The sequence below is a fragment of the Megalobrama amblycephala genome, linkage group LG4, assembly GCF_018812025.1.
Source record: "Megalobrama amblycephala isolate DHTTF-2021 linkage group LG4, ASM1881202v1, whole genome shotgun sequence".
In the NCBI taxonomy this organism is placed as follows: domain Eukaryota; kingdom Metazoa; phylum Chordata; class Actinopteri; order Cypriniformes; family Xenocyprididae; genus Megalobrama; species Megalobrama amblycephala.
The window spans coordinates 18,580,758-18,606,124 of NC_063047.1; the positions used below are offsets into that span (position 1 = coordinate 18,580,758).

Genomic DNA, 25,367 nt, shown 5'->3' on the forward strand with positions numbered 1-25,367 from the left:
CAGTATATTTGTTTTTAAATCTAAACATCCTTCTAAACAACTAAATAAATAAACTTACTAAAGGATTACTAATATATAAATATAATATACACTACCGGTCATACGTTTGTGGTCAGTAAGATTTCATTTCATTTAATGCTGAATAAAAATAAGAATTTCTTTTAAAACAAAAATAAATTAATATTTTTATTCAGCATTAAATGGAAAAAAATAGCATTGATCAAAAGTAAAGTCATTTATAATATCTTTACTTTAAAAGATTAATATTTTAAATAAATAATGTTCTTTTGAACTTTCTATTTATCCCAAACCAGTAATGAAATTTCACAATATTACTTTTTATTGTATTTGTGATCAAATAAATACTATATATACTGTATATGTTATATGTGTTAAATATGTATGTCAATATATATGTTATTTTGATATTCTGTTCTGTTTCCTTTAGTTCTTGTTTCCCTGCTCTATTTAGTTTCAGTTTCTTTGGTTTCTGATTATGTCCCTGTTTGTTTCTGTGATTAATTATCGTCAGCTGTATCCTGTTTAGTTCCTGATGATCTCCATATTCTCTCTCCATATTCTCACTACGTGTTCACATTTTGCGCATGTTAGTATTCACATTACAACAAACACACACATATATATATTAGGGCTGTCAACGTTAACGTGTTAACGCATGCGATTAATTCAAAATCCTTAACGCATTAAAATAATTTGACATATTTAACGTGAAAAATTAGCCCTCCCGCATGGCTCTGTTCCTGTCTGAACGGAACGTCGAAACATCCCACCGCTCTGTGGCCAGATGATATGAAAACTATGTTTCTCGGCTGGATAAAGCAAACCAGCTTCTTGCTATGAAAGTTTTGATGGATGAGGATTGCAATCAAAGTAAAGACGATTGCGGTGATGCACAGAAGCACGCGAGAGTCTGTTATATTGATGCACAAACAAATCATGTACGAGCGCTCTCGACGCACTGATCGCACATTGTATTTATGCACAGACACATTTTAGTACATTCACGCTTTTTTCACACACATTCAGGATAATGTTTGGATTTGTCCTGTGAATGTTGATGTGTACTTTAGTATATTTGCAGGTCAAGGCGGTTGGTTTAGGTTGTTTTGGCATCTCCATGTGGTCCTGTTCAGTTTCGCAACTTGACTTGTCTAAAATGTAAACAAGCTCTTTGCTGTTGCACATACTATACACTGTGAATTCTCAAATGTTTTTTTGCTGTGATTTTTTTATGGGTGCTTTGGTGTAGCCTACATAAATGTATGAATTATATGAAATCATATCATTTGGTTATTTGGTGTCCTTTTGGAGTCTGCAAGTGTACTTTTTTGGAAAGACACCTAAATTTACCTTGAAAAAAGCTGAAAAATACAGTTTTGTGAAAATCACACTTCAATCTGATGGTTTACTTTGCTAGATATAGGCAATGATGGCAAAAAGGACATGTTAAAAAAGATAAATGGTGTATGCTTAATTTCACAATAAGTGTGCGATTAATTGCGATTAAAATTTTTTTATCTATTGACAGCCCTAATATATATATTTTCTTGGCACAATTAGGGCCTCTTAGTACCAATTGAGCATTGTTCACAGATTCACATCATGGATGTGCAGAGATAAATCTGCACAACTGTGTGATGCTGTCATGACAATATGGACCAAAATCTCTGAGGAATGTTTCCAGCACCTTGTTGAATCTCTGCCATGAGGAATTAAGGCAGTTTTGAAGGCAAAAGGGGGTAAAGTAGCCAATGAGTGTTTATGGTCAGTCGAGAACCTGCTTGTGCTTTTGAGAACAAGTATTATTCACCAGGAAATTAAAAACTAATAGTCTGGCTCACCTTTAACTCTCAGGGGTCAGTGGCCGCACCGGATATACCACCTCAAATCTGTCTTCTTTTATTTGTGTGCACTCACAGTAAAAACAAAATGTCGTGCTTTTTGCAAAATAAAGAAAACTCAACAGACTGTTTAGCAAGGACAACTGAACTTTTACCTATTAAATGGTTTCCCACAAGCTCACCTAAAATGCATTACAATTCATTTAAAAAAAAACCTTCCATAGCATGACTTTCACCTAGGCGTATGTAGAGTGTAGTTGTGCAAATACTCAGAAAACATGTATTTCTGCACATAAACAAATAGAAAATAAAGCTGTCTTACCTGTATATGATACAGGCGCAGTCTCTGCAGGTGCCGCAGTTCTCAATATCCTGTCCTGTTCGGTATGAGTGTCTTCTGAAACACACAAAAAGCCAATAACCTGGGGTTTTTAAAACTATGAGCATGTCATTACAGAAGAAGGCCTACTGATGAGAATTAACATTCATGTTATTAGTGACAGACAACATGGATTGTTTATAGCACAAGCCTGTTAAATTGTAGAGTATGTTTGAATCAAACACCGCTGCGGTTAAGCCACGTGTGTTCGTGGCATCTTTGATGAATGACTCTTCTGAGTGTCTGACAGTTATGTAAGAGTGAGTCAGAGCTAAGAGGACTATACTATCATTCTGCTTAATTAAAAACACTGTCGTTTGTGTGTTTATATATTGTGAACGTGAGACATATTTGGAGAACAGAGAGTTTGCAGTATGTATATATGGAATGTGCATGCAGGTATTGCAGACCTCTTCAGGAAATCAACCCACAAGTTATAGTTGTCTCTGCACATTATGCTGGGAGAAAGTATATTAGTATTGAAAGGATTACCCACTTCACCTTTAAGAGCTCTTCGTTTTACAGTATATTACAGCAATGCATATGATTTCACACAGACGCAAGGTTCTGATAAAATAAAAGTGAGTCATCTCTGTGTTTAAGGTGACTATATGCATGCATGTATACGGTGTCACATACGGCACCCGAGTCTCACGTGGGATAACAATGCTAGCCTGATTTAGCAGCTTGGCACAATGGGGACTAATTACACATCACAGATTTCCGGAATCTTCCTCCTCTCCTCTCGGCTTCTGGAATTAAAGAGCTGATGGTAATCCTGAGGCACTCGAGCAGCGCTTAAATAATCCACAGATGGGAATCAATCATAGAGAGGGTTTACGTGAAGATCTTTCATCTATTTTTTACCAAACATGCTTTATATTTATAGAAACGCCTGCACTTTTCACAAAACATCTATCTTTCTACTAAAAGAAAATAATAATCTGAAAACAATGCAGATCGATCGATCAATCAATCAATCTATCTATCGTGTTAACTGCACAAGTGACAGTTTCAACATCAAAGTAAAATGTTTTTAAAGGTCATCAGTCTAGCTCTCTCCTTTTCTCACATGCAAACACTTACACACACATACACACAATCAAGCCAGCAGTCTCATTAAAAGCCGTTTAAAGTCTCACCTTAATTCGTTCACAGGGGGACAGCCTAGTCATTTGTCATTACCACAACAAAGCTCCTGTGTGTTTCCGTGTGTGTGTGAGAGTGTGTATCTATTCTCATAATGTGAAAGTAGCCAAAATAAAAGAGGAATGTGGTGATATAATCAATAGCCATGACAATTTAATTCCTCAGAAGCCGTGACCTTTTGAACTGAAAATAACAAACAAAAGATCAACTATGTCAATGAATCATAATAAGCAGAGCTATTGCTCATTAAAGGTTAGCAATGAGTTAGTTTTTTCATGGCCATGACATATTAATTCGTGGAAACATGATATGTCGAAAGTCATGTCCTTGAGTTCCTGTGTTGAGGGAACAACATATTTTCTAGTGGCCATGAGTTTAATGCATAAACAATATAATATAATACTATAATATAGTTTAATATAGTTTTTTTTTTTTTAATTCCACACTTTTTTGTTTTTTTTCATGCAATCAAATACAGTCGGCGGTACACTGGCGATTCACACTTCAATCCAGAAGGGGGCACATGTGGTAATGCAACACTGTTTGCTAACCACTACAACAGGAAAAAGCACAGAAGAAGAAGAACAGATGAAAAAAAAACGTGTTTCAACCACAGAAAGTCATCAATAACACAGCTTGAGAATAATATCTCACGTAACATAACATTTACCTCAGGCAAGTCATTTAGTGTCCACAGCATGTTAGTTCACTAGAGAAATGAACTCTAGAGCGGAGCATTCCACTAAATATATGGATATATTAGCTTATATATTTATTAAATTAACTTTACCTGTTAGTGATGTCTTATTTAATATATGTTTAAATACATTTGATATGAAAACAAGTTAATAATTGTATTTCAAAAATAAATTGGCGTATTAATTTTATAATTAGATTTAGGAGTTAATGAAAAACCTGCCTTATGTGCAATTTACATGTTTATTTTTTATTATTTGAGTCTTGATTATTATATCTAAAAATAAATAGCAACTGAATTTAAAAGTAACGTGAAAGAAAAGGATCCCTGTATACAGCTTACAGCAGATTATTTTACTCTCAAGAAAATGTTAATTATGATTGCATGTATTTAAAGAGAGAGATGCAATTTGTTCAATAAACCACTGTTCCAGGCGGTCTACACCAACCCTACACCTAAACCTACCCATCACAGAAAACTGTGCACATTTTTACTTTCTCACAAAAACTCATTCTGTTTGATTTATAAGCCTTTTGAAAAATGGGGACATGGTGTAATGTCCTCATAAGTCACCCTCTCCTTGTAATACCCATGTCATAATACAAATTTGTGTCCTGATATGTCACAAAAACATGCACACACACACACAGTATTAGGCACGCTTTACATCACAACAAATAACTAAAAATGGCAACAGTCATCAAAAGTTTAAACAATCTGCAGTCACTGTATAATTCATTTAAGCAGCAAAGTACTCTATATTGCCAAAAGTTTTGGGACTCTTGCCTTTACGTGCACTTTAATGACATCCCATTCTTAATCCGTAGCATTTAATATGAAGTTGGCCCACCCTTTGCAGCTATAACAGCTTCAACTCTTCTGGGAAGGCTTTCCACAAGGTTTAGGAGTGTGTTTATGGGAATTTTTGACCATTCTTCTAGAAGCGCATTTGTGAGGTCAGGCAGTGATGTTGGCGAGAAGGCCTGGCTCACAGTCTCCGCTCTAATTCATCCCAAAGGTCTTCTTTTGGGTTGAGGTCAGGACTCTGTGCAGGCCAGTCAAGTTTCTCCACACCAAACACGCTCATCCATGTCTTTATGGACTTTATATAATCTATTTTTAATCTCTATAATAAAAATGTATAATTCAGATTTTGATCTTCATATCCATTTACATATATTATATATATCTTCCAAGGGGTTTTTTCCCTCCTAGGACTTTTTTCCCAGTGTTAGCACGCTGGGTTTTTCTCCTAGGGGGTTTTTTCCACCCCTGGGAGTCAGCCGACATTGGCTTAATGTAGCACCATCTTGTATATGTTACATATTACCACGCTTGCTTGTACAGCCTATTTTTAACCATTTCTCTTTTTTCTGTGCTCCTAATATGTAAAGCTGCTTTGAAACAATTACCAATTGTAAAAAGCGCTATATAAATAAATTTGACTTGACTTGACTTGACTTTGCTTTGTGAACTGGTGCGCAGTCATGTTGGAACAGGAAGAGGCCATCCCCAAACTGTTCCCACAAAGTTGGTAGCATAAAATTGTCCAAAATGTCTTGGTATGCTGAAGCATTAAGAGTTCCTTTCACTGGAACTAAGGGTTCAAGCCCAACCCCTGAAAAACAACCCCACACCATAATCACCCCTCCACCAAACTTTACACTTGGCACAATGCAGTCAGGCAAGTACCGTTCTACTGACAACCGCCAAACCCAGTCTTGTACATCGGATTGCCAGACAGAGAAGCGTGATTCGTCACTCCAGAGAACATGTATCCACTGCTCTAGAGTCCGGTACCACGCTTGAATTCACTGAGCTCCTGACCCATTCTTTCACAAATGTTTGTAGAAGCAGTCTGCATGCCTAGGTGTTTTATACACCTGTGGCCATGGAAGTGATTGGAACACCTGGATTCAATGATTTGGAGGGGTGTCCCAATACTTTTGGCAATATAGTGTATGTAGGGAACACACAAACATTGCAGCAATATTGTTCAACTTAAAATTATTTGTTCAGACAACTGTATTTAAATAGTTGGGACAACACTTGGAGTAATATAAAACTACACAAAAACAACTTTACAAAGTATCATTACAAGTTTTGCACAACTGACAATTTTACGATATGAATCACTTTTCATGAAGTTTCTTTTTGCTCTGAAACAAGACAAATGCTCGATTAAGAAATGCAGTGACACCCGCCAAATGAGGCATGCAGGGGATTGATTAATGACATACTTCACAAGAACATCTGAAAATTACCCCAAGTGTTCTTAGATCCGTTCTCTGCGATGACCTTTCAGTGTTAATTACTCTGAGAGAGACGCTACAGGGATTTGTGTGTAAGGTTGAATGAATTATCTGTCTTTTCCTGGATAACTGAATACAGCTGTAGAGCATAAAGTTACCACATCTTCACATGGCTGCTTTATGTACTGGTGGTCAGTTGATTCGTACACTTCAAATTCAAAAGAGCTTTATTGACTACAGTACAAAATAACCAAAATAACCACAGAATGAAGTGACTTGTTTTAACAGGGACTTGAGACAAAAACTAAACATCAACAAGAGAATAAAATTAAGTGAGAATTCATTTACACATCATAACCAGCAATCCACTCCACATGCTAAAGATTCCTGAATGCTTCTTTATAAAGAAGACTAATCATCTTTGACGGTGCACTGATCACTGCCATTGTAATGACACAAAATGATGCCATTATCCTCTTTTTGTTGTTTTCTGCCATATTGCTTCCATTATGAAGAATTTAAGCTCGCACGCATTTAGTAGAAGAATGCATTTTCATATTTCTTGTCTTTCCAGTGGTTAAAAATAATTGATTTACCCAAGCAAGGATCTTTTCCTTGAACAGTAATTTGGTTTACATCTATCAAATCATGAAACATGCATAACCTAAATGCATAATGATTCAGTTTTTATGCATTTATTTTTATAACAAGCAAAATAATTGTTCTGTTCACACTTACAATTCAGAACATTTGTCTTTACAAGCACAAACATATTGTTTTACTTTTTTCATGCATGTTAATTTGCCTGAGTAATGTCTAAACACGTAAGCGCTTCAAGCATTTCCAACTAAGAACGAAATGATGCATCTTCAAAAAATGAAGCAATTAAGTCTTTGTTTGAAATGCAACAGTGAATCTCTCCTGGGCAACCTCACAGAGTAAAACAAGCTTTCCAGATATTTCAGGCACGCTTTGAAGCTGACAGTTTATAAATAAGGGCCATCTATGAAGAACGATGCCGATCCAAGCAGTTTATAAGTGCAGGATCAAGGCAATGCTGTGTTACCCATCTCAAGTACGCAAATCAGATCATTATTGTTTGCAAGAAAAAAAAAAACCATTATGCTTCTAAAAACAGAAGCTCATGGATTACATCACAGCAAAAGTTTATGGACAACCCGGGAGGCAGCACAGTTTAGAAATGGACACGTCTGAGAGTTTTGGCAAGCGTATTTTTCTCTGCTCAACTGAGCCCCAGAGGAGACATGCTGTCAGCTTTGAAAAACATGCAGTCAACAAGCTGACTGTTGAGTGTGATGGACAGCAATGTAATGCCACCGATGTAGTGCATCAAAACTCTGGTGCTACCCTTACTTTAGTTAAATGACATATACATTTGCCTTAGGGACACTGGGAAAGGCATTAGAAATAACATTCTATACTGTTCCAGACTGCTTTCTACAACAATGTATTGCATGCTATTTTTATGGTATATAAAAGCATGCATTTTGGGCTTTTTTACGGCATAAAACGGACGTTTAGAGATGGACGGATGCATTGCATTGTGGGAACCAAACATAGGACTAAAGCAAATTACCTGTAGTAAGTCATTCAGTTATCCTATGCATAAAGAAATTGAGATATACCATGCTAAGTATGCATAATATTAAAGAGAACCTATTATGGCCTTTTTCAAAGTCTTGATTTTTGTTGAAGGGGTCATGAATTGAGAAACTTTTCCTTGAGCTTTTGATTCTTCATACTATAAGAATATCCTGTAATTTTCAGAACTGAAAACTTCCTTGTTACTCCAATAAAAGCTTTTATTGACACCAGGCCCAGCGAACGACTCATCCCGGAATGTGCCTATATATGACATACAGTGCTCAGCGTATATGAGTACACCCCCTTTGAAAAGTAACATTTTAAACAATATCTCAATGAACACAAAATCAATTTCCAAAATGTTGACAAGACTAAGTTTAATATAACATCTGTTTAACTTATAACATGAAAGTAAGGTTAATAATATAACTTAGAGAACAAAATTTTCAGTTTTACTCAAATTAGGGTGATGCAAAAATGAGTACACCCCACTGAAAGTCTCTGGAGCAAAGCTAAATTTTAGACTACAAATGTCTAATTTAACAGGAATTCAACCACAGGTGAATCTAATTATTCATTACACAGGTGTCCAGCTGACAACTGACTATAAAAGGGTGTTAAAACCCCATTTCATGCTGTCAGCAATGGCACCACATGGAAAAGAAATGTCACAAGATCTGAGAAAGAAAATTATTTCTTAACACCAGAAAGGTGAAGTTTACAAGAAGATCAGCAAAGCTTTACTTATCACTCAGAATACTGTAGCAAAAATGGTACAAAAATTTAAAAAAGATGGAACTGCCACCATCTCACAGAGACGTCCAGGTCGTACACTGAAGTTAACACCTCGACAGGAGCGTCTTCTGATGAGAAGGGTTGAAGAAAATTGGCATGCAAGTTCACTGCAGTTATCTAAAGAAGTAGAAAGCCAAACTGTGGTGACTTTTTCCCTTGACACAATACGGCGTACACTGCAGAGGAATGGCATGCGTGGGTGCCGTCCACAAAAGAAGCCTCTCCTTAAGCCCAGGCACAAAAAAACCCGCCTAGAGTTTGCCAGAGCCCATGCTGACAAAGATGAAGACTACTGGGACTCTATACTCTGGAGTGATGAGACCAAGATAAATGTTTTTGGAACTGGTGGCTTCAGAACTGTATGGCGTCTTAAAGGTGAGGAATACAAAGAAAAATGCACGGTGCCTACAGTGAAACATGGTGGTGGCAGTGTCCTTATGTGGAGCTGCATGAGTGCTGCTGGTGTCGAAGATCTGCATTTCATTGATGGCATCATGAATTCACAGATGTACTGCTCTATACTGAAAGAGAAGATGCTACCAGCACTCCACGCCTTTGGTCGTCGTGCACTTTTCCAATATGACAATGATCCTAAACACACATATAAAGCCACTGTTGGATTTCTGAAGAAGAACAGTGTGAAAGTGATTCAGTGGCTCCTGATCTGAACCCAATCGAGCACCTATGGGGATTTCTGAAGAGACAAGTTGAGCATCACTCTCCATCCAGCATCCAATCTCTAAAAGAGTTCATTCTTGAAGAATGGAAAAATATAGATGTTGCCAACTTGTTCATTCCATGCCTAGAAGACTTGGTACTGTCATTAAAAATCATGGAGGCCGTACAAAGCACTAGATGTAGTAGTTTTTGTTGTGGGGTGTACTCATTTTTGCATCACCCTAATTTGAGTAAAACTGAAAAATGTGTAATCTAAGTTATATTATTAACCTTACTTTCATGTTATAAGTTAAACAGATGTTATATTAAACTTAGTCTTGTCAACATTTTGGAAATAGTTGTGTTCATTGAGATATTGTTTAAAATGTTACTTTTCAAAGGGGGTGTACTCATTTACGCTGAGCACTGTAGATAGGTGAAACCCCGCCTCCGCAGAAGAAATCAACACCTACTTCATCATTGCAACGTTAGCCCCATCCACTGGTGCAAAGATGTTAGCCAATCACAGCAGTGGGCGTTTACACTGAAGTCTCACAGCAGACACGCCCCTTAAAACAGAGCGTTCTAATAATAAGGCTAAAATCAGGGTAGGAATAAAGCCTTTTATTTCTAAATTATGACAATTTTTGATGTAAAAAATCATACTAACATTATAAGTGCACCACAGAAAACATTATAAAACAATAAAACAAGGCAGTTCATGACCCCTTTAATGGGCTCTATTAGAACAGGTTTTCATGCTTAAATGTTCAAAAAAACACATATTCTCCATTGTTGCAACACATCTCTTCCCAGTCTGTTAGTAACACTCTGTTTAGTTCCTGTCTCTCTGAAGTCCTTCCTTCCGAAAAGCGCAATGTGCTCTGATTGGTCGGCTGGATCAGTGCGTTGCTATTGGTCGAGTGTTTATTTGTTCCGAGTGGTTTCCAGCCAGTTGCCATGTGGTTGTTATGGGTGGTTGCTTACTGGTCCAAGTCAAAAGAGCCCATCTTCAAGTCTCCATCACATTCTCACCTCTTTATATGGCTCAGGACCTATAATCATGTAAAGGATTTTTTTTTTTCACCCATTTTATCATCTGCCTGGCATAAATCGTTTAGAAAAGTAATAGCACCTGTCCTCAAGAAGATGCATGAATATAGTCACAGCTAAAGGATGTTGTTAGTCACGATGCACAGCAGAGTCTGCAAACCTTTTAGCTGTGACTACATTCAAAACACTGCACAGCCTCAAGAGACTTCGTGCTTTTCTAAACTAAACATAGACTCATTGGAAATGCATGCCTTTACCTCAGTGTTGGGGAATAACTAACGGTGTTACATAGTTTAATTACAAAATAACTAACCCTCAACCAAATCCTAATCCTGCCCTAACATTATAGTAAGTAAATGTTGTTAATTAATATTACTCATTATTAAATATATAATTACACTGTAACAATGACACCCTAAATAATTAAAGTTACTTATAAAGTTACTTTTTTTTTTTGTAAAAAGCTAAGACATGTTGAATAATATTAATTTGTTGCTTTGTCTGTTTTTGATTTGTTTCATGCTTCAGTAGTTTAGGACACAGAATACGACACATACTTATTTGATAACTGTTTTATTTCCTATTTGGTTTTATGTATATGCTTTATTTTTTAAGATTAACTGTTTTTTCCAAGTCATGGTTAGATGCCAGTGTTTCCTGTTAAAACTGTATGATTCTTGTGATGATTTTAAATCTGTATTTAACCTCAGAACAATCTCAAAGAGGTGCTAAAGTCTGATTTTGTGGTGGCTGTGCTTTAAAATTTAAAATATTATAATCTTAATTCAAGTGATGTAGGATTTTGAAAGTCTGACAGTAATCGGTGTTAAAGTTAACCATGCCTGGTTTAAATGTTTGAAAATGATTAACAGTTGAAAACATTCTCTATAAATTTTCAAAAGTAGTCAAAAAATAATCAAATATAATCAGCTACATTACTTTAAAAAGTAATTGAAATAGTTACACTACTAATTACATTTAAACAACCTTATTATTAAGTAACCTTCCCAAAACTGCAAAACAGCAAAAACGTACCTATACATACAGTTCACTAGTTTCTGTCTGAAATGAACACTAGTGGCAGTAAAACGCCAACAACGTTCCTTTACACACAAATTATGATTACAGGGCAGATTGTGGATTAATAAAGCCTTATATAAATCATGCTGTTTCACATTATTGCACAAAATTGACAAACTATTTTAGTTTAGATTGGAAATTTTATGGCTGGAATGGTACTGACCAATCAGTTGGACTGGAAATAGAAAATTGATTCTAATTCTGGAATCAGATACTTAAGGTCAGGAGTCGGATACTTGTTATAAAATTTAACTTTTGATTCTGCTTATCAATTCCTGTGTGCACATTTTAATGTGATTTTAAATCTTTCAAACTCAAGACGCAAAAGAGAACTCAATTCTGTACTTGCACGCTGTTTTCTGTGAGCACACATCTTGAACTAGTGTTAATTTTGTCAGCATTTTTTAAATTTAGTCTTAGTCTTAGTCCTGTGTAAAATGTAACTTTTAGTTTTTATCATATTTAGTCAACCTTGTCCTGTTTTTGTTTAGTCAAGTTTTAGTCAACTAAATATCTGAGCAATTTAGTCTAGCTTTAGTCAATGGAAACGTACACATTTTTGTCATATTTTGCTCAATTTTCATTGCAATAATTGTTGTCGTTTTGGAAATTTATTTTTACAGTTCATCATAAGTTGCTCTTTTACCAATAAGCACAGAATATCGATTCATATGCATGGTTTATTTGACCTCATCTAGTCTACAGATTTATTAAAAGCTATCAACTATAAGCTAAATAAAATTTTCAGATCATGGCGCCTCCGCAGACAGTACGTGCAAATGGTTGCCAGATTGACAAAAATAAAAAAAAGTTTTTGGTAAAGTTTTTGTTCTTTTAACTACATTTTATTCTCATCTTTTTTCTTCAACAATATTGCATGTTGATATAGTCAGAGATACCGTTTAATAACCTTATTATCGTCTCATCTTAGGGAAAAAATCTTCATTGACAAACATTTTTCATCATAGATTTCGTTAAAGGAATTAAAACTAGCTTTAACGGACAAATACACACCAAATTATGTAAAAATATCACAGTAAACAGTCGGTTAAGAGGAAAACACGTGTATCATTATATTGGATCCATGCATTAGGTCTTAAAGTGACAGCAACCTAATAAACCTGCTACCGTCTGTGTTTTTAATGTTAATCAAAGAACAAAAGATAAAGAATATCACTCACTGCTCTTGACTGAATCATTTTTGTAACTTTAATAACGATTAATATAGATTTTATTAATAAAAATAAAACTATGCACAGTTTACTTGACTGTTTACTTGTATTTAATAATTTTTGAAATGTATATTAGTAAGGCTAGTTGTTATTGCTGTGGTATTTTTGTTGAAACCATAGGCAAAAGTTCTTTGTGTAAGTGTTCTTTAGGCTGCTGATTTTTGTTCACGGTTTTCAGCTGCAACAGACTTTTTTTTTTTTCTTTTTTTTTTACCTTATTGGAATCGAAACTGGGAACTTGGAATTGCTACAGTTCAAATGATACCGAACCCTATATCTATCTGTTTTGTAACAACACTACTGTGAACTGAAAGCGTGCACTAGACTGTAAACAGCTCTTGGTGCAGAAACGAACTGGCCGCATGTTTACAGTCAGCAGCCCATGTGACAAGCATGCTAATGTAGCATCCTAATCTTATCCTTACTCACTGACTCTGGTCAATCCCTCTCTCCATCCTTCACTCACTCGTTCTGCCTCGTTTGTAAGAGTGAAATGAATGAGGAGCTCTCTGAAATAAACAGATGAGGTTGAGTATCAGTCTATCAGTAACAATCAGTGAATCATCAACCTCTGCACCTTTATTCAGTCAGCCGTGTAACAGCACATGTCAACCTGTTTACTTTCTGACTGATGTCAATATGATATTTACAGTGTGAATGACTTTAATGTCAATCTGAATGAGAAAAGGATAAACTGCAAAATCATTGCTGTGCAAGTGTGGAAATCTAGATTCAACCTTTAAAGGAATGTTCCAGGTTAAATACCATTTAAGCCCTCAACAACAACAGTGGCATGTCGCAATTCCACGGAAGTTTGACTCGTCCTTGAGTGTGTAAAAGCAAACAAAGAAAACAATAAATGTGCATTGTAAGGGCACAATTCTCAGTGCGTTTTAGTTGTTCAGTCTGCGACAAGATAAATGCATTGGAAGCAAAAAAACAAAAACAAAACATAACCAAACCAAACCAAAAACAAAACTGCATCCTCTCTTCTCAAGGACGCAGAAAATTCTGCCTTGTTTAGCAATGAATCGTCTCTTTGGAAGCCAAGAGACTCTCTAGCTAGTGTATCACAGTTAATGCTGTAAAGATTTTTAGTTATTCGCCATTTATCAGGTGCGTTTATTGAAAGCGGTGTGCAGAACACTAATTGCAGGGACCGTCCCCTTGGAACTAAGCGCATTGCTGTAGGGCACAATGGTTATTGACCGCAGACCATAATCTCTGTGTAATCAAGTGACTGTTAATGTACTTTACTCCATGTTTTGGTGACCAAAAGCAGTGTAATGAAATCCTCTGGCGATGTGCTACAAAACAACTAACTAAACAAAATGGAAATGGATGGAACTTTCTTGGTGGCAGTTGTTGAGCGAGAAACGAGCACTAAACGGATGTCTGTGGGGCATGTGTGATTAATTACGGTGTCTTTACCGCCACAGCGGGAGCATCAGTGTGTGTTTGTTTGCCCCCTAAACCACACTAAGTGTTGGATAAACATATGTCTCTGGAGTGATTTTTGCTTGGACATTTAACCTTGCATTTCACATTTCTGAATGCGCTGCAAGGTGCCATTGACTGCTGTAAACAAATCTTGGATTTTTTAAATTTTTTATCTATGATTTATGGTGAAAAAAAGACAGGCATTGCGATGCTCACAATTTGTCCACTTTGTAATATTAAAAGTAAGCTATTTTTAGAATATAAAATAATACAAATAAATAATATTTTTTAAATAAATAAGCAAATAATATTCATAAGCAAACACACAAATAAATAAATACACTGCAAGGTGCCATTGACTGCTGTAAACTAATGATGGAAAAAAATTTCTCACATTCTCACATTGCACTGCTCACAATTTATCCACTTTGTTATCACATTACAATAGTCTCTCTGTGGTGAAAATCAAGTTTTTAATGTTGTTTATATGTCTATGTGGTGTTTTAATATGCTTTAAGACAAACCAAAAATTCATAAGTCAACACCATTGCTGAGTATTTTCTCCTTGCAGTAATCTAAAGACAATTTCAAAAACGTGGTTTAATGGTGCCCTAGAACCAGTTTTAACAAGATGTAATATAAGTCTAAGGTGTCCCCTGATCGTGTCTGTGAAGTTTCAGCTCAAAATACCCCATAGATTTTTTTGCCTATTTTGAGCCATAATTATATATGCACCGATTCAGCGCTCGGCCCCTTTAAATCTCGCGCTCTCCAGCCCCCGAGCTTACGACTGCCTTAACCAGCATAAACAAAGTTCACACAGCTAATATAACCCTCAAAATGGATCTTTACAAAGTGTTCGTCATTCATGCTGCATGCATGCATCGATTCATGTGAGTATTGTATTTATTTGGATGTTTACATTTGATTCTGAATGAGTTTGAAGCTGTGCTCCGTGGCTAACGGCTAAAGCTAACATTACACACTGTTGGAGAGTTTTATAAAGAATGAAGTTGTGTTTATGAATTATACAGATTGCAAGTGTTTAATATTGAAAATAGTGACGGCTCTCTTGTCTCCGTGAATACAGTAAGAAACGATGGTAACTTTAACCACATTTAACAGTATATTAGCAACATGCTAACGAAACATTTAGAAAGACGATTTACAAATATCACTAAAAATATCATGATATCATGGATCATGTCAGTTATTATTGCTCCATCTGCCATTTTTCGCTATTGTCTTTGCTTGCTTACCTAGTCTGATGATTCAGCGGTGCACAGATCCAGACATTTTGCCCTTGTGTAATGCCTTGAACATGGGCTGGCATATGCAAATATTGGGGGCGTACATATTAATGAACTCGACTGTTACGTAACAGTCGGTGTTATGTTGAGATTCGCCTGTTCTTCGGAGGTCTTTTAAACAAATGAGATTTACACAAGAAGGAGGAAACAATGGAGTTTGAGACTCACTGTATGTCATTTCCATGTACTGAACTCTTGTTATTCAACTATGCCAAGATAAATTAAATTTTTCATTCGATGGCACCTTTAAAATCGCTGGTGTTTCTTACATCACAAGCTACCTTGTAACCAAACACGTTAACGTGTCAGCGGGCTTTAGCACATCATTAACTATGACCGCTCTCCCGATATATTTTTTTGTGATATGAAAAATTGGGTAGATTTAGCAATATAGCGTGTATGGTGTGTATTACGATGTTATGATAGACTATATGTCTCTCTCCATTGACGATAATGTGTTCAAAGCCTTTTGTAAGGATACTGATTGTTAGAAGGCAGCGGTCTGACTCTGACGTGGCGAACGGAACATGGTTTGTGTAACATTAGCAACACATTATTAGCTGTTTGATAACGTACTGTAGTCAAGCAAAAGGCTAATCATATTAACTACCATTATGTGTCCGACGTTGTAAAGCACGATACCATTGTGAAGCGTAAGTAAGCTGACCGAGTGGATCTCTTGAGCTTGCGCAAGTGAGTGGAGGCGGGGCTAATTAGCATATTCATAGATTGATTCATAGAGTCATTTTGGTGATCAAAGATAAGTTTTAAGGGATAAAATTATTGACTACAGGGGGGCTTTAAAAGTAAGATATTTTTGAAACATAAAATAATACAAAGATACAAATAAATAAATAAATAAAAACACCACCGTTAATTAAAAAAAATAATAAAAAAGTATTTTTTTTAAAAACTAAAAAAATACTGTTTCATCCTTTGATTTTGACAGCATATTAAAAATAAAAACTGGTCAATAGAGGCATGTTCAAAATCATGTTTACACAGTCAATGACATAGAAAGTGGCAATCAAATATATGAACACATACATCACTCGTACAATACCACTATACCTGACAGACATTAGATTTTGGAAACTAGCCAATCAGAAACATTCTGAGCCTGTCAATCAAAAGGTCTGGGTCATGGCCTATGCATTTTAGATAATCAGAAAACTAGCCAATCAGAAACATTCTGTGCCTGTCAATAGATGACGTCAAAACCCGGAAGACTAATTCACTACTGGTTCCCTCCAGATTTTCCTATGGTGTTTTATAACCAAGGACAAATTAGTCTTATGGGTTTTGATGTCATCCCTGGATAAATTTTGATTGGGTTTTTGGAGAAAAATGTCTACTTACAGCACTTTTAAATACAGCTCAAACATTGTAAGTGAATAAATCTTTGGTTAGACAAATTTCATTTGTATTGACATCCACAGAAAGCCTGTCTGAGTGTGTTTTAGCTGGTTTTGTGTATTTGTCTTTCTGATTTAGATATACTTTTGGGGACAGAGAATATCTGGAAAAATGTCCCCCAGAAGTTAGCTAAATCTGTAAAGACCAGTACAAAAAATGAGGGATGACCTATTGTAAAAAGGAAAATGGTTCAAAGAAAGGCTATATTACCATAGCCATGTCTTTTTATTACAAATGCATCACCAGTATCACCGCTGCAAGCATCTGAAGCAATCCTTTTTAGATGTATCTGTGCTCTCTGTTTCTCTTTCATGGCATGTCTGACTTATTTCTGACTTAAAGGAGTCACTATCCAGATAAATAACCTGAGTGTTGTAAAGTGGATGTGGAGGTGCAGGGTAATTGACTTCATACTCCTTGGCTCCTCTTATGTAAACCTGCAGTTACACCACATGACAGCCACAAGATAAACACCATTTAGGAAGTGCAAACAGGGCCTGGTGGCAATGAATCAAGCCTGAATCTATTCATCCGAACTATGGATCAATAGAGCAAACCATTTCACCAAACAGATTAAAGGGTTCTGCTGTTATCACAGACGCTAGAAGCTCAGTGGAGAAATGCAGTTTATATAATATCAATTTACAGCCTGATTGTGGCCACTAGACGACTCTCGATATTTGATATTTTTTGTTTGGATATCTTGCTATTTGATGCTTTTCTCAGTATGAACACATTTGGTTGGAAATGGCTTAAAAGGGATTTTTTAATCAGAAAACAGATCATTAAAACTAAACGGCCATTATAGCCAGTTAGATTTAAAATGTTTAATGCAAGATGTAAAAAATTGAAAGAAAAAAATCTAGTTATCAAAGCAAGTCTTCCACACTGTTTGTCACAAAATAAACACAAGGAAGAGTGATATTTAATCATTAATTACCTGTATGTGCAATTTTACATGACTAATAAATACATTACAAATAATTTATTATAATGTATGTACATATACAAAAAATCTATGAACATATACACGTGTGTGCATATATATGTGTGTGTGTGTATATATATATATATATATATATATATATATATATATATATATATATATATATATATATATGAATGCTAGGCAGCTAAAATGCCGCTCATAAGCCTTGTATAAAACAAAACCGGTTATCTGTAACTGCTAAGAAAAATGAACATGACAGCATTTATATCGCAACATCCTCAGTCCTCAAATGTGAGCTGTTTGTCATTTCGTGAAGCTGTAAACTGGTTGAGCAGCCGTTGAAATTTACATCCGTGCAAGCGTGGAGTTTTAAAGGAGAGAAAAGAGAGAGAGTTTCCTAATATGCAGGTGTTAACTTTCAAATGTTAACTTTGAGCTTGTGTCTTGCTGAGATCTAGACTACAGCGCACTGAGTCATGTTTAGCGGGTGGGAGGGAGAGTGTCAAACGGAGGGCTGTTTATCGCTCTCAAACAAAACACACTCACAGAATGAGCTACTGGAACAGACAAAGGGTTTTCAAGGAGAAAACAAACAAAAATGTAGTGCTAAAAGTGTACATAATGAATATAACAAAACACAGTCAAATCTAATCTCAGTCAAATATAGTGGGGATCAAAAGTCTGAGACCACATGCTTCAATTTTGCATTCAAATTCAAACTTTTTCAACTTCAAAACTTTTTATTTACAAATGATTTAAGCAGCATAACATTTTAAATAGTAACACATTACAATAAGGTCCCATTAGTTAACTAACTAGGTCTCATTGCATTAACTACACTGTAAAAAATGACCGTGATTTTAACAGTAAAAGACTGTAAAAATGCTGCGGTGAAACACTGTCAATTGGTTTACAGAAAGCTTCCGTACTATATACGGTGAATAACTGTAATAGATTTAACGGTACATTTAATGTAATTTTATGGTAAAATACCGTTAAATTCACAGTTTTTGGAAGTGAAAAATAACAATTCATTGTAAAATTTACAGTGAAAAAACATAAATTGACATTCCCACAATTCCCTGCGTGACACTTCACATTTGATATATTTTCGTTGAAATAACTCTGTTTCTTCTTAGTTTTTCTCATTTTTTTCTAATCAGTTATGTACATTCGGGTTTTATGTTACATCTAATGTTGTTAAATTAATGTTTATTGCATTTTTAAAATGTCATGCATGTTACCATGATGGTGTTTAGTGTGTGTGTGAATGACACTGTGTGCACCTTCTATATGTTAGTATTGTCCTCCTCAGCTTGTGAATAAGCTGTTTGTGATTCATCATGTGACTCTCATCACCACTGTGTTTGGTGACTGTCAGTGTATTATAAAGGTACAAAACAGATATTAGTACTTCATTAGGTTGGTAAATTAACATTATATCAGTTAATGAAATACGTTGTTTTACCGTAAATGTAACAGATTTTTTTTTTTACGTTGATACTGTATTTTTTACGGTAAAGTTCTGGCAACCACAGCTGCCAGTTTTTTACTGTAAATTTTACTGGGATTTTTTTTACAGTGTAACAATGAGCAATACGTACGTTACACTACTGATTCATCTTTGTTAATGTTAGTTAATAAAAATACATGTCTATTAACAGAGACAACTTGTTAATGTATTAGTAAATGTTCAAATTAACATTAAAATATGCTAATGTAATGTAAACTAATGTTAACAAATGGACCCTTATAGTAAAGTTATCAATTTAAATTAAAACAACTAATTTACATTAAAGGGGACCTATAACGCCCCTTTTCACAAGGTATAATATAAGTCTCTGGTGTCCCCAGAATGTGTCTGTGAAGTTTCAGCTCAAAATACCCCACAGATCATTTATTATAGCTGGTCAAATTTGTACCTATTTAGAGTGTGAGCAAAAACATGTAATTTTTGTGTGTGTCCCTTTAAATGCAAATGAGCTGCTGCTCCCCGCCCCCTTTCCAGAAGAGAGGGCCAGTAGGGGGTCAGTAACAGTGTTACATTGTTCAAACCGGCGTCGACACTGATGGAGAGACTCAGGAAGAAGTTACAACTTTTAGAATGAAACTGGACGTTTCTGAATAGTTAGTGGATAAATTTATGTAGTTGCTGTGGAGTTGATTCAACTCATCGACTAGCATGTGCCGTCATGTTAATCTTTTGTGCAAATCCAGTGTTGACTTGACACTCGTTTGTGAAGCAGTCCGGCGTAAAACAGCACGGCAACAACACTCTACTACAACAACTCTTCCTCTTCTCTAAAGCAGCCCAACATGGCCTCACCCCCTTTTTTGGGGGTTCTCAGGGGCAGAGTTTATGTAAATTGTGGGGTTTGTTGTATTTCTGTAAAAGAAAATATCTCCCTTTGCATTGGACTTTGAGCGTCGAAACTTTGCAGATGTTGTTTATGCTCAAACAGCAACATTACACACTAAACTACAGTTAAAAAAGTGAAAACATAATCAAGGACAACTTTAATAATTGACATGAACAACCCCTGATGATCATGTTCTCCATCATGACTGCCTTCAATAAAATATGTGACTGTCTGTACAAAACGAGTTAAAGCTGAAGTTTGTCATTTCAGTGCATCATTTCAAATATTTCATCTTAATTTTAGATTATGATTTTCTTATATTTGTTCTGCTCAGGTATAAATAAAAGAACATCCCAGATTCTCAATGTGGTCTCAGACACGTTCTTCTTCAATGTATTTCTACAGTGTTTCGGAAAAAAATCAAAACATCACATGCGTACAGAACGCTGACCACATTTCCAGATGGGCGAATTGCGTTAACCAAACAACATTATCCATTAAACCTCACATTTGTGCTCGATTACATCTGACAGCAGCGGCGTCTGATTATCCAATCTGTTCTGTTGGCCGCTCCAGAACTCCGATGGCTGCGTAAGCCAGGAGCTTAGAGGTATCAGGAGCCTGGCTGATCCACGGCCTTGTTTGTGTTCTCTGACGTGGCTCGAATGAGCCACACGCCAGGCTCGGATAACAGCCTCCTCACCCACCACCATCTGTGTTGATGTAAAATAACCCTGGATCGACTGATCCTGGATCAGTTTCCTCCTCTCGATTCCATTAGGACTGGGGTAGAGGACGCTGATCCTGGACAAGGCCTTATGGTCAACGCCTACTCAAATTAGCCCAAAAGTCCCAAAGGTGTGGGAGGTAAAAACAAGAAAGGAACACTCTGTAGAACACAACAACATTCAATGACGGTGGTGAACGCTCGCTCAATTCAAATTTCTGCCATGATAACTCTCGGAGTGTTTGGCATGGTAATGGATAAGACGATGCTGATATGTGTAGCCTTGGCGGAATAGATCTGCTGTGCTGCTGATGCTACAATGATACATACACAACACACGGCTGTGAGAAAGTATGGAAACGGAGGACTTAGTAATACACAGTAGTGAGTGTGAAAATGTAATATCAACAACAATAGTTTAAGCTGTGTTTGGTCACAGAATACAAAAAACTTAGTTTGCTTTTCATTCTACCTTTTCTAAGACTCCTGATAGGCATTCTCAATGTTATTACAAAAATAGGAGTCACAAACAAAGCAAGCAAGCAATACTACACAGCAATTAGGAGCTAATTTTGCACATTACGTTTGAGCATTCTCAAAGGAACAAGAAAGTGGTAATTCTCAGACCTTCGTCAGCTATAACAAACATCTTGGTGTGCATTATAGGCCGCATGAAGCAAACTGCCTCAAATGATCCACACTTAAAATCATTACTTTCTAAGGCTTTATACACTACGATAAAATCTTGGATTTACATTCTTTTGAATTTCAGCTGAGGACTCGTGTTGAGTCTGGTTTCACACTTTTAATTTCTAAAAGGGTGTAGCACTGCTTTTAACCTGGGTTTATTTCCAAAGCGTACATACTGTTAACATGAAAAGATTAAATAAACAAGTCAACATGAAATCAAAATTGATCCTTTTTGCCTTTGCTACTTAATTCTTAGTTCACCCTCATTTTGTTCCAAATCTTTCTTTCCTACATGGAGCATAAAAAATGTTTTTGTTTTCCATAAATGTCAAGCTATGAAGGTAAAAAAGCAGTCCATGTGACTTTTATATGGAAGATTTTCTGTCTTCTGAAGTTTAAGAAATTTATGAAATGAAGATGTTTAAATTAAAGATGTGATTTACTGAAAATCATCCCCTCCATCATACCTTTTAAATCTTTTAAATGTTTCAGTATATCCAACCTTGACGATACAATCGTTCGAACAACATGAGAGTAAGTAAATGGCGACAGAATTTTCTTTTTTCTGTGAACTAACCATTGAATTGTTGTTTCTGCTTAAAGGTGCCCTAGAATTAAAAATGTAATTTATCTTGGCATAGTTAAATAACAAGAGTTCAGTACATGGAAATGACATACAGTGAGTCTCAAACACCATTGTTTCCTCCTTCTTATATAAATCTGTTTAAAAGACCTCTGAAGAACAGGCGAATCTCAACATAACACCGACTGTTACGTAACAGTCGGGAACATTAATATGCACGCCCCCAATATTTGCATATGCCAGCTCATGTTCAAGGCATTACACAAGGGCAGCCAGTATTAACATCTGGATCTGTGCACAGCTGAATCATCAGACTAGGTAAGCAAGCAAGGACAATAGCGAAAAATGGCAGATGGAGCAATAATAACTGACATGATCCATGATATCATGATATTTTTAGTGATATTTGTAAACTGTCTTTCTAAATGTTTCGTTAGCATGTTGCTAATGTACTGTTAAATGTGGTTAAAGTTACCATCATTTCTTACTGTATTCACAGAGACAAGAGCCGTCGCTCTTTTCATTATTAAACACTTGCAGTCTGTATAATTCATAAACACAACTTCATTCTTTATAAATCTCTCCAACAGTGTGTAATGTTAGCTTTAGCCACGGAGCACTATCAAACTCATTCAGAATCAATGTAAACATCCAAATAAATACTATACTCACATAATCCGTCGCATGCATTTAGTATGCATGACGAACACTTTGTAAAGATCCATTTTAAGGGTTATATTAGCTGTGTAAACTTTGTTTATGCACTGTTTAAGGCAAGCGCGAGCTCCGTGGGCGGAGAGCGGGAGATTTAAAGGGGCCGCAACCTGAATCGGCGCATTTCTAATTATGCCCCAAAATAGGCAGTTAAAAAAATTAATTTAAAAAGATCTATGGGGTATTTTGAGCTGAAACTTCACAGACACATTCAGGGGACACCTTAGACTTATATTACATCTTGTAAAAAAAACGTTCGATGGCATCTTTAAGAAAAGTGCTACAGAATTTCTATTTGTCTCCAAGTGATGTTTTGCACATATCTGTATATTTAAAATGTGACAGCATGTTGATATCTGCCTCTGTTTGTGTTGCATGGTCGTTCAAGAAAAAAAAAAAACAGAGATTCCCTCTGCTGTACACAGAGCTGTGTTATCTCCTGAGCGCTGTCCCACTTCTGCATTCTGTAAATACCCTCGCAAAAGCAAGAAAATGCCCTAATGTAGGCCATAGTGTCTTCTGGAAACCTTCTCTTAAGCGAGTCATGTCTGAACCGGGGCAGAGTCGGCTGAGTGACTTTAGCTCTACTGTTCTAGTTGTGAGTTCTGATATTCACCATCATACATTTACTGACCTATAATGAGTCCTAGAAGTCAATAAGACATATAAGTTAATTTTCTTTTCCAAGATTTATGTTGCCCAGAGGAGTTACTTCACTAGAGTACCAAAACTAATTGAAAAGAAGAAAACCTGTTGCTGTTCTGTAATATACTCAGATGTGTTAGTCCATATACAGCCTAACTGGTCCAAGGTTTACATTCTGAGCCAACCACGAGGATGCAAGCTTAAAGTCGACATGAAATGATATTCACAACCCTTTTACTTCCATAATATGAGGTATTAAACAAGCCAAAACTAGCCCAATCACTTTTCAGGGCGGTTCCCTGGTAAAAACTGAGTTTCGGTGGGGTGGGGGTATCAACCCGCAGACTAAAAAAACAACCCGCGGCAACGGAGTAAAAGTAGCCCAATTCTGCTGGAAAGCCATGGACTTGGCAACACTGGCTCTGAATCGGTTCAAGGATTAAAAACAAAAATTTTAACAGGAACATAAATAATAACAAAAATGAAATCAAGTTTAATCATTCTGAACAGAAATGCTTATTTGAAATTTCCTTGTTAATAACATTATTTTATCATTCTGTTTAATGTTTTAATTTGGCAGTCTACCAGTCATGAATTCAAATAGTATGGTGTATGCAAATGTGATGTTGACGAATCGTTAGTGAAATGCCCGTGCTCAATTGTTCATGTCATTATAGGCAGTGTTGCCAAGTACGTGGTTTTCCTGCGATATTGGGCTACTTTTAAGCTGTTGCCGCGGGTTAATTTTTTTCTGTGGGTTGATTTCCACCCCCATATGTATGATTTCGGTGCTCCAACACCCTCAAAACACCCCCCAGATGTACAAATACAATGGAGAATTCAGCCGCCCGACGAAGAAAATCGCATTGGGATATTTTTGGGCTACTTTTGACAGGCCATCGGGCTACTTTTATTGCGCAGACCTGGCAACCCTGATTAAAGGTAAGTCGATGGCTTTTGGATCTCAGGAGTTTTTAAGTTTTTCATTATTATTGTGGCTTTATGTATGGTGAGACACTTGCATGTGTCATTATATTGTTAACATTTTACCAAAATCGAGCTCAATTGGAGTTACAAGGTTTTTCACCAGCGAATGTTGGAGATCTGTGTTTTGCTGACAGTTTGAGGACCTACTTACGTTACAAAGTTTTTTCAAATTCTTGTATACAGTATAGGCTGGTATTTTTTTCTAATCAAACCGTTTTACAGAAGGAACACATGAACAGAAATGTTACTGATATTGCTTGAAGTGAACAGATTGATTTTTTTTTTTTTCATTTTTAAGCCCTGGTGCTTGGCACATTTTATATATTCAAACCTTCAGTCTTCAGCCGACAAAGTTTAAATCCCATCTGGCTAGCGCACTTTCCATTATGCACCTCTTTTGTGGCTGTTTGAACGCATTCGACCACGAGCGTCTACGAAAACAATCTGGTCGAATGCGTTTTCGACTACCTCTGGAAGTGGTCGAAAGTGGATAAGCTCAAAATATTTAGACCTCGTTTACACCTGTATTTAGTGTCGTCCACTTGTGATCCGATCGACCAAATCACATCTTAATACAGGGCCAATGAGATGCTCCTGGATCAATGTCCTTTGTTGCTTGTGTAACAAAATACTTATCAACCAATCATAGTCTTCTGATTGTATGGGTAGTGGAATTATGATTGGTTGATAAGAATGTTGTTCAGCGAATGTTGATTCGGGAATATGTCTGTAAAATAACAGATAACCCGCAGACCACATAACCTGTGACTTGCACCATCAAGACA

The 25,367-nt window shown here is 36.2% G+C and overlaps 1 protein-coding gene across 3 annotated transcripts in view; it reads right to left on the reverse strand.

The window, feature by feature from the left end:
• Window positions 1-25,367, reverse strand: part of LOC125266916 (proteoglycan 4) — a 136,707-nt gene that overhangs the window by 68,061 nt on the left and 43,279 nt on the right. For 2 of the 3 annotated variants that reach the window (XM_048188044.1, XM_048188042.1), the window contains one exon: window positions 2,185-2,259. In XM_048188044.1, coding sequence (XP_048044001.1) covers window positions 2,185-2,259 — 75 coding nt within the window. The remainder of the gene's footprint in view (window positions 1-2,184; window positions 2,260-25,367) is intronic. The other variant, XM_048188045.1, reaches the window with a different exon arrangement.